General features: G+C 41.5%; 1 protein-coding gene across 3 annotated transcripts in view; it reads right to left on the bottom strand.

Moving 5' to 3' along the window:
- Window positions 1-254: 254 nt before the first annotated feature.
- The window catches only part of ASIP (agouti signaling protein), a 72735-nt gene continuing 62961 nt past the window's right edge, over window positions 255-10028 (bottom strand). For all 3 annotated transcript variants that reach the window (XM_088673485.1, XM_035123167.3, XM_088673484.1), the window contains exons 2-4: window positions 7898-8058; window positions 2063-2124; window positions 255-860 (exon numbers count right to left, since the gene is read on the bottom strand). In XM_088673485.1, the coding sequence (XP_088529611.1) occupies window positions 684-860; window positions 2063-2124; window positions 7898-8057 (399 nt within the window). In that variant the 5' untranslated portion in view covers window position 8058 and the 3' untranslated portion in view covers window positions 255-683. The remainder of the gene's footprint in view (window positions 861-2062; window positions 2125-7897; window positions 8059-10028) is intronic.

The following is a 10028-nucleotide window of genomic DNA, read 5'->3' as shown; positions in this document are numbered from 1 at the left end:
CACTGTGGTAAATAGGATGGGCCAGATTTCTGGCAATTTGCGTTGATATCATACTGTTCAGTAGGTGTCTGTGGAACTCAGTGCGGCCATGCTCCCCGCTTCAAAGGAGATGCAGTGGTCATAATAATTTGGGGAAGGGTTGGCAGTTTCAACAGGCTTTTATCTTGCACCCTTGACAGAGAGCTAACTATAAAAGACTGAGCAGTAGCTTGTCTCCATCTGCCCTATACTATTTAAATTCTTTTTTTTATTGCTACATGGCTGACTTTCTGGAATGTGCCTTTTGTAGCTAGTCAGTGGCCCGTGTTTCTCATTCAAACTTGTAATGTGCAATATAATGCCACTTCTGAGGAGAGATATAATTCCTTCTTGACATGAAATCTGCTTCTTTTCACCTCTCTTGTAAATACCCTTTCAGGCCGTCAGGCTGCATCTCCTTTCTTTCCATTCCTTGTCATATTTGCTAGGGCAGTGGCTGTCTTGTTTATGACAGCATTTACCTCATGAAATATATCCCATAATTCATGCAGTTTGGGAGGGAGTAAAAGCCAGCCAGCCAGCCAGCTGGCTTCAAAAGCTCTTGGCTTCCGTTGCAATGCACATACGTAAGACAAAGAGGCCTAGAAGACACACTTATGTGTCTAATAAGACACAGAGTCCCCGTGGCATCCCTGGTTTTTGATTTAGCAGTTTGGGTTTCCCATACGGCAGTAGCAGACTGTCTGAAATAGTCGGCAGTGACAGAAGGCACAGAAATCGCAGCAGGGACGAGATGGTGGCTTGCAGCTTGACCAAGTAGGCACACAGTTGGGTGGTGGTGGAGGTCTTGGTTGGGGAGGCTTTTTTTGCTGTGCTTTTTTCTGAGGAGGGGAAAAAAGGATGAAAAGCTTAATAAATCTTGGCTATAATAAGTATAATAAAGAGTTCCAACAGTGTAGGGTTTCCATAGTTCAGGACACCCCAAAAGTTGTTGAGCTTTTTTTAAGGAAAACCTGCATAATTTTTCTATTGACTTTTGACTCTAAGACAAAGGGCCACATTCCCCCCGGATGTCAATTCCGCCTTTGAAATCCCGTTAATGTCTGGGAAGATCCAGATGTATGGCAGCCCTGCAACAGTGAGGCCTTTTTTTTTTTGCTCTTAAAAGAATCTACTTAAAATAAAACCCCAGAGAAGGGCCATAGATCACTAGTAGAGTATATGCTTTCCTTATTGTAGATATGGGTACTGTAGTTCTCTGGAAATAATCTTAATTTGCTATCTAGTTGTTCTGCAATCATATAATTTTTCTTTTAACATGTCTGGCATTCCCAGATAATCTCATGGTTCAATTGATCCAACTGTATAGACTCTGATTTAGTTCTCTACTAGCAGTCAAACCTAATATCAAACTTGTAATTAGTGCCAACACTGCCTGCCCGCCCCGAAGCATATCCAGTATACAGGCAACTCCTGATTTACGCTGGGGTTACGTTCCAGGTTATCATGCACTTGTGTGAAATCGTGTGCAATTAAAACACTTCACATATGGCACATGTGGCCACCATCTTGTTGAAGCTAAGTAGTTCTGGCCAGACTGGAAACTGCCTGGGAATTACAGATATGCTGCCTTTGCTTCCATGAAGGATATTGTGAGTCTGTGTATGTGTGAACTTTGGACTAAACTAGATGTGAGGTACATACCTTGCTTTTTTCTTAACTGATTTTAGAGTGTGAAAACACAGAAAGGTGAGTTATATCTCTTTATGTTTCCACTGAGATTGGATTGGAGATCCCCCACACCTGCTCTGGGGGGTTGGTGTCCTCAAGGGGAACTCCTTTCCTTAAGGCTTTTAGCCCTTGGGGACATTCTTCCCTGTCCCACCCCCGCAGACCCATTGGCGGTGGGGATGGATCTCCAGTCTCAGTGAAGAGATACTGTACTTGTTAATATAATATAAGCTGGTAATGTAGATATCCCCTATCAGCAACAGAAATGTAAAAGTGAGAAGTCCTACTATAACCTGTTACTGACAACTTGAACTGTTTTGACCTTGCTTACTTTTCAAGAAGGATCACTCACCTTCATAGATTTCCTTTTCTCAGCCTCATTCCTGCTGAGCTTCAGGGATGTTTTGGTTAAATCTTTAGAGGGAAAAAAACATTTTTAAGGTGTTACAACGCACGAGTGTGTAACATGCAAGTAGATGAGTAGATGCTTTGAGAGACATGGATTTTCTCACATTGCTTGTCTCTGTCCCCCTATTCCAAGTAATGTGGTAAATACAATATGTACCACAATGGCATCACACTCTGTGTCATCTCACATTTTGCTTACTTCAGAGGTAGGCGATGTAGTACCTACCAGGACGAAGGATTGATTGATGCCCCAAAGGACTCAGTTGCAGGGATTCCAAAGAAATATGCACAAAATGGCAGAGTGATCAGTCCTAGTGCTTTATATCAAGAGGCTTACATACAGCAATGCAATGCAGGATTCCTTGCCGCTATACCTCAGGACGGATGCTGAAGCAGCAAGCACCATGGCTTTGTTTGTGACGGGTCAATCGTATATGGGCTACTTATATAAAAAGCCAGCTATGTAAGCTGGCCCGTTCCCCAGTCCCATCCATCTCTCAGAAAAGGGAGTGGCTGACAGGCAGCCAGCTTAAGACTTTAAAGCTTCAAAGCAAGCAGATAAACATATATGAGTTTATTTTTGCAGTAAATAGCAATTAGTCCTGGGGTTATCTTGACTACCAAGACGATGTTTACAGGCCTTCTGGGACATTTGCAGCATTTGATTCTGTACCCTGCCACCTCACCATCCCTGATTATTGGCCACGTTGACAGGGCCTGCTGAGTACAACATTTGGAAGCGGGGATGGTGGTACTGTATTGCCTTTTATCTGCCATACATCATGAGATGTCAACTGTAGGGTCAGAAGAACTATACATACAAAAATATTCTTATGAAGAACAGGGGGGGAGGAGAGATGGGGAGTGATGACAACTCTATGCTTCTTTGCTGGTCTACTACCGTAATAAAGATATTATTTATAACTCTATGCTTCTCATCTATCTGAGCACTAAAAAAATGGTCTGGGTAACCCTTACCGAATTATATATAATCCAGTGCCACCACCTTGCTCCATATGTTCATTTGATTTTGAGCATACCAGGTTTGTTTGAGCTTTTGAGCATTCAGCTTAACACCAGGTGACATTGCCTATAACTTTCACTTGGAGACATAGCAACTCTCCTCCTGCATCTGCAACTCTCCTCCTGTTTGTCCAACAGTTCCCTAGCCTACCTCCTTTCTTCACCTCTTGCAGGTGAAACTAATGTCCTTAATAAGCTGGGTGGAAGTGTGACATTGAAGAATTGGGTAGGTTTGGATGTAATGCGAAGCCATGGTTTCCTGCTGTGTCAGGTGTGGGGAACCATTGGTCCTCCAGATGTTGCTTAACTACAGCTTCCATAACCCCTGGCTATTGCCCATGCTTGCTGCACAGATGCTCTTACAAAAATATAGTACCGGTACTGCTAACAATCATTTTAATTCAAATCAAACCTTTATACACCACCTGGATATAAAGCCACAACTGACCCTCTGTAGACAGGCAGATGTGATCCACATGATGCTGTCAAAATCCTAAGTGAGCTGGGAGTATAAAGTGCATTGGGGCAGACAGGAAGGAATGTCTCTGCCTTGTGCATGCCAGTGCATGCACACGAAAGCTCATACCTATGACAAACTTAGTTGGTCTCCAAGGTGCTACTGGAAGGATTTTTTTTATTTTGTTTTGACTACGTCAGACCAACACGGCTACCTACCTGTAACTCTGCCTACGCTGTACTACTGAAATCACTGTTGCCCTACCATTTTCCAGATCAAAAATAACTCCACCCAGGAGAAAAAATGGCTGTGGGAAAGTACCCTTCTCACTCAGCTGTACTTTAAATTGCCTCCCGTCTTCTGCTTTATAGGAATTTAGTACAACCTATGTCAGATCATGTGTCATCTAGTTCCTCTCTTGGAAATCTCACATAATGGATAATACGCCTTTTGTGTTTTAAATACACACTGAAGAGCCTTATGTTACTTGTTCATCATCTTCTCTACTGAAGGATGTAATTGAAAAGGCCTACAAAAAGAGAGTTCACACCTTCTATCAGCGCTGACGTCCAGCACTTCTGCTGACATTTACTTTTGTCTTGCAGCCTTTCATCTTCCTGAATGCATCCATCGCTGCTGCTTCTAGGTCCTCAATTCCATCCTGATTTGCTTCACGTGTTCTTTGTAACTGATGATTACTCAAGAGTATAATGATCTTCTCCATGTAATCCTGATGACAGTAAATCTATACTGATAGAAAGTGTGAAGCATCTTTTTACAGGCCTTTTCAATTACAGTCATTTCTCATTTGTCTATATATATTTGTTTCTAATATTAGCAACCTTGCTTATATGCTCCCTTGCCCTTGCAGGGATTTATTTACACATACATCAATGTACATAGCAGACACATGCAAGGGTACTAGATATGTACCTTGTCTCCTTTCCTCTCTCAGTACCTTACAGTCTAGAGTTTGGAAGTGGGTCTGAGTCACACAGTTATATTGTTCCTTTTTTGATTTGTTAGAAAACCCAAGTTGCAAAACAGAGAATTTCTCTCTGCCACTCATAAGAAGAACTTGCTGGATCAGGCTAATGGCCCATCTAGTTCTGCATCCTGTTCTCACAATGAACAGCTAGATGCCTATGGGAAGCCCAAACGTAGGAACTGAGTACGAGAGCACTCTCCTCTACTGTGGTTTCAAGAAACTACTATTCAAAAACATCCTGCTTCTGGCATAGCTATTGTGCCCAGTAGCTAGGAGCCATCCTTCATGAATTTGTCTAGCCCCCTTTTAGAACCATCAAAGTTGGCAGTCATCCCTGCCTCCTGTGGGAGTGAATTCCATTGTTTAACTATATATAAAGTAGTACTTTTTTTTGTCTGTCCTGAATCTTCAAACATGACTCTTCATTGGATGTCCTGAGTTCTAGTGTTATGAGAGGAGAAAAACTTTTCTCTGTCTACTTTCTCCATGTCATGCATAGTTTTTTACTCTCCATTTTCTCCCTCCTCCTTTCTCCCCTTCACCATCTCTCTCTCTCTCTCTCTCTCTCTCTCTCTCTCTCTCTCTCTCTCTCTCTCTCTCTCTCTCTCTCTCTCTCTCTCTCTCTCTCTCTCTCTCTCTCTCTCATACACACAAGTACATGTCCTATTCTGCCATCATCCATTCATTCTCGCATGTGCAGGTCCACATTGGGTAGAGAAGCTGAAAGTATCTTTGGAGGTTTGGGCAATTGTTGCTATCCTTCACACCATTGCATCTGAAAAGCTAGCTAGAATGGATTTTGTAAAGCAGTTGTTTCCTCAGTACTGAGCAAGGAAGATGTAAGGGGGGGAAAGTACAGAGAACCGCCCCCTTGCATCAGAAGTAGCTCCTCCCCAAGCAGCGATGGGAGCGAGGGCTCTGAGGAAGCTAGTGAGGGAATGGAGAGAGAAGGCCAGGGCTCCAGCAACATGAGAGAGCACTGGCCACACAGGAGTGAGGAAAGGGAGGGGGAGAAGGGAGAAAATGAAAGCCTGGAGCGTAGACCCCTTCCTCCGGTTCCGGAATTATGCAGGAGAAAGAGAGGGAGGAGATTCACTGTCCCGAGGCTATTATGTTGGAGAAGGTCACGTGGGGGGGGGGGCAGTTCCGGATTCTGCATCGGACTGAGCAGACTTGTTGTACATATCCAGCTCACTGTAAATAGCCTGCACTAATAAAAACTGTTTAAAGACAAGCATGCGTAGCGTCGTTACTCTAGAGTAGTCACAAGAACCTCTGACAGAAGAAAAGTGAGCTGCTTGTTTGTTCTGATAATACTGTGGTGTTCTCCACAGAGGGCTTGTTTTTCTTCAGTGCCGGATACATAGAAATGATCTACTGCTCCTTGGCAGCTCACTTTGGGAAGGAAAGAACCAAAGAGGAGGCTAGGCAGGGGACCTGCTATGGCCTGGTGGTTCTGGACCCATTCCAAGACGTCTAATTTTAGCAACTGCCTGTATATCTTCATATTTCCAAAGTGGACTTCGTTGCCTTTACAGATGGATTGTGATAACACATCATCTACCAAACCTCATGCAAGAGATAACTGAGACCCAGTTGACTTTGTCAGAGGAAGTAGAACACAACTTTGCTCCATTCTGGTAGTAGTGAACCTGACTTCAGCAGTCAAGGTAATTATTGAGATTTATTTTACATTGCTTTTATACTGCACCCTTCAGTTATATTCTACGATGGTTTACAAAAAAATACTTTGGGTGGGATTCACCCAAGGAGCCACATCAGCCAGAGCACTTGCAAGGGCTTCCACTTGCACAATGAAGCTTTCTCTCATCTCCTCCCCTTGTGCCCCTGAAATTACCTTGTGTGTGAGAGAGAAAGCCTCCAGAACAGCACATGGGGAGGAAGGGGGGAATCATTCCATCTGGCGAGCTGAAATGCTTCTGCATACAGAATGTTCAGAATAGTGCTACGTGGAATTCCAACCAATATGGCTGGCGTTCTCATTCAAGAGCATTATAAAGGAAAGCGAATTCCACTATTGTCTTTTGCAATGTTCTGTGACTTCTTCCCAAGCATTTAGAAGTCATGACAATCCTTAACTTGGGTAGGCTGTATTCTGAAATGATAGCAGATTCAGGTCAATTATGAAAGCCATATTTTGCTTAGATGTTGGGCTTTCCCAATATCAAATTTACTTTACTCTCAATTTAGTTCAATTAGCTAATTGTAAACAGATGGCTAATGGCAAACGTGTTTCTATTAATCCCAGAATGCCTATGAAGAGCCTTTATAAAATTAGCCTTGAAGTTTCGATTGACTCATCTGGTAACTCTGTGATGTGGTGGAGTTCATATGGGTTCAGTTTGAGTAGTCCTGGAAAGCTACCCCATAGCTTTATGCTTTTTTAAAGGATGACAGAGGCATTGGTGGGATTGTGATGATTTGAGATAAAGTGCAAAGATAGCTAAGGGATTTACATGGATTCAGTCACACAGTATCTAATAGGAGAACAGTGCACAGGCTTTTGTTTTTGAAAACGTAAAATTAATCAGCTGAACTTGAGAGGTGTTCTTTCCCACTTCTACTTGCCTGAAATGTCGGTATTAGTTTATTTTTAAAAAATAAATAAATAATGGCAGGGCTCAGTTCAAGATTAGGTCCAGTTTGGTCAAACTGGGACCTAATTTTAAAAAATAAACTAATACCGTCATTTCAGGCAAGTAGAAGTGGAAAGGAACACCTCTCAAGTTCAGCTGATTAATGGGATAAATTGGTACCCCTGTTGTTAAGATACTAAGCTGGGCTGAAATCCACCCCCTCAGCTTCCTGAAAATGCTCTCCTCCCATGACAGTGGGAGCCAATTTTCTGCTGCTTTTTGCAGGGGGAAGAGAGATATTGTAGAAGGTTTGTCATCACAGTACATTTTTTTTCCTGCCTGAGGCAAAGGACATTATATAATCTAACAGTGGAATCTTACTTCAACATCAGACAGTGTCACCCACTGCTCCTGGGGCCTGGTAACTAGCCAACTTTTATGAGGCACAGGACAGACTAGCTTAGGGGTCTCCAAAAGGGATGATACGTAGTGGAATGAGAAGGCTGCTGCCTTGCCCTCAACATCAGCTACCCTGAAGCAGCTGCCTCACTCACCTCTGCCTCTGTTCTGGTACTCTGTAGCCCAGCCTGGTCCTACTTTAAGGCAGAGTACCAGAACAGAGGCAGAGGTAAAAGAGACACATAAGTTCTTCTTTCAGAAGTTGCATGCCTCCCAGTTCTGTTTTTAAGATTCCAAACAGAAGACTTTACTGACCTACTATTGAGATAGGTGGGAGATCCGGAAACTTGATTTTGTTATTATTTACCGTACTGTTGACGGCATTCTGCTTTTCCTCAAATATCATGTAAGAGTAGCTGGTTATGAGCAAAGTGCAGCAGAGAAGGAAGCCAAGGAGGAAGTTCCTATATTCCATTCTGGTGAGAGAGAAAAGGAAAATAACACCATATTAAGTTTTTGTATCAGTCACATATATCTGAGGGAAAAGAGGGTACAGTAGTGCATATAATGTCAAAGTATACAAATATTTTTGCAGCGTTTCGTTCTGTCCTTCCCACTAGTTACCTTTGCTAGATAGAATGGAGAGGATGTAAGACCTTAAGCTCACAAACCCTCTAGAAAGCCCAGGATTCACTTCTGAATGAGTTTTTTAGAAGATAAAAAGGCATCAAAAAGGATGCCAACTTTTTGTTGTTGTTGCTTTGGTCTGTTTGCAATAACCTCAGTTACTCACATCAGTATGGGGTCAAAGGAAGCAAAGGCTGTTGGGTTAAAGAGGCAAAATTATTACAATAGGGCAAAAACAGCAATCTCATTTTCATTTACTTATTAACTGTGCATAATATTCCTAGCAAAGTAGCCGGAATATTATAACCACTGCCGCAAGATAGGAAACACCTTTAAAATTTTGTTTCTATGACAAGATCTGTTTAACTATATTTTTGAATGGCTCCAGGCAGAAAATACATGCAATGTAATTGAAATAACTATGATTAGGCTTCTACAATTTGGGAAAAAAATCTGGTATACCAGAACAGGGAATGTAAACTGTAAACTGTGTTGTCAATGTGCAAATAATTAAAATAGAATTAAAAGGGGCTCCTTTTATATCCCTATGTCCTGTTCCTGCTCTATTGCATTATTGCAATTTCTCTTTGTTACTGTAAATATTTGTCATTGCTTTTTGCTGTAACAATTGAGGTTATTGTTGAAGCATTGTGAAGACACAAATAAGAGAAAATACAAAGCACCTGATTGGTTGCATAAAGCAAGAGGAAAGTAAAGTATCAGCTTTCTTTAAAGCATGAACAAACAATTAAACCCAAGTGAACACTATAAAATCAACTGAAAGATTCCAGTGGTGATCAAATTTAAGCAACCATTTACAAATCAAACAGTTCCAAGTTTATCCATTCTTAAATATCAACTTAGTCTCGTAAAAACTGCTGAACACATTTAAACTCAGTCATATTAACAACAACAATTTATTATTTGTACCCCACCCATCTAACTGGGTTGCACCGGCCACTCTGGGTGGCTTCCAGCAAATATAAAAACATGATAAAACATTAAACCTTAAAAAGCTTCCCTATACAGGGCCACAGTAAGAAGCTATTTTTAAATATCCCCAGAATTAGGGGTGTGAGCTATCTATCTAAATGGAGAGATCCAGTATTTTATTGTAGCTGAGATTTGACACATCTCCTCAAAACCATAATGGAGCTCCCCACCCTGAAAAAACCCACAGCCAAATGAAGATGGGTTGTTGATGCTCAGTGCGCACTGGATGCTTTTGGACTGTTGCAGGAGGATAGGAAGATAAATATTTGGGGAGAAATAATGGAATTGAGGGGCTGCAATCACTCTACATAGTAACATTTTATTTCAGTGCCCCACTTCTTGTTTTCCATTTGTAAATTGAACTTGTACACTGTCTTGAAATCCAGTATGGTAAAAAGGTGAGTGAGACTATTTAGAAACAATGAACACGTTCAGACCAAACACGAACCAAAGCTTGTTGCTTTGTGGAATATCTCCATAATATTTTGCACAAAACATGTTAACCACAATCCCACACATAGTCAAGTATGCTTAGGTTCAATGAAATCAGTTTCATGCTGGTTTGCATCACCCATCACAACAAGTTATGGCCTGCTTTAATTATGCAAATCATTTGATTAGAGTATATTTAGATTATTTAGAGTATATGACTCTCAGGGTCCTTTCCCACTCTACAGTTCTATGGTTTTGACAGCTATAAATAAACAATAACACAGAAAAGGTGTGTTTTCAGACTTTTAAATAATTTCTTATATGCCTTTGGGAATGTTACATATTGAGAACACATTCAAACCAATTCTCACCATATAATCCCAGAGAAGACAAG

Source organism: Zootoca vivipara, chromosome 7 (genome assembly GCF_965207765.1).
Source record: "Zootoca vivipara chromosome 7, rZooViv2.hap1.1, whole genome shotgun sequence".
NCBI classification, from domain to species: domain Eukaryota; kingdom Metazoa; phylum Chordata; class Lepidosauria; order Squamata; family Lacertidae; genus Zootoca; species Zootoca vivipara.
Note: the sequence above shows the minus strand (reverse complement) of the source record. Positions and strands in the feature narration are given on the sequence as shown.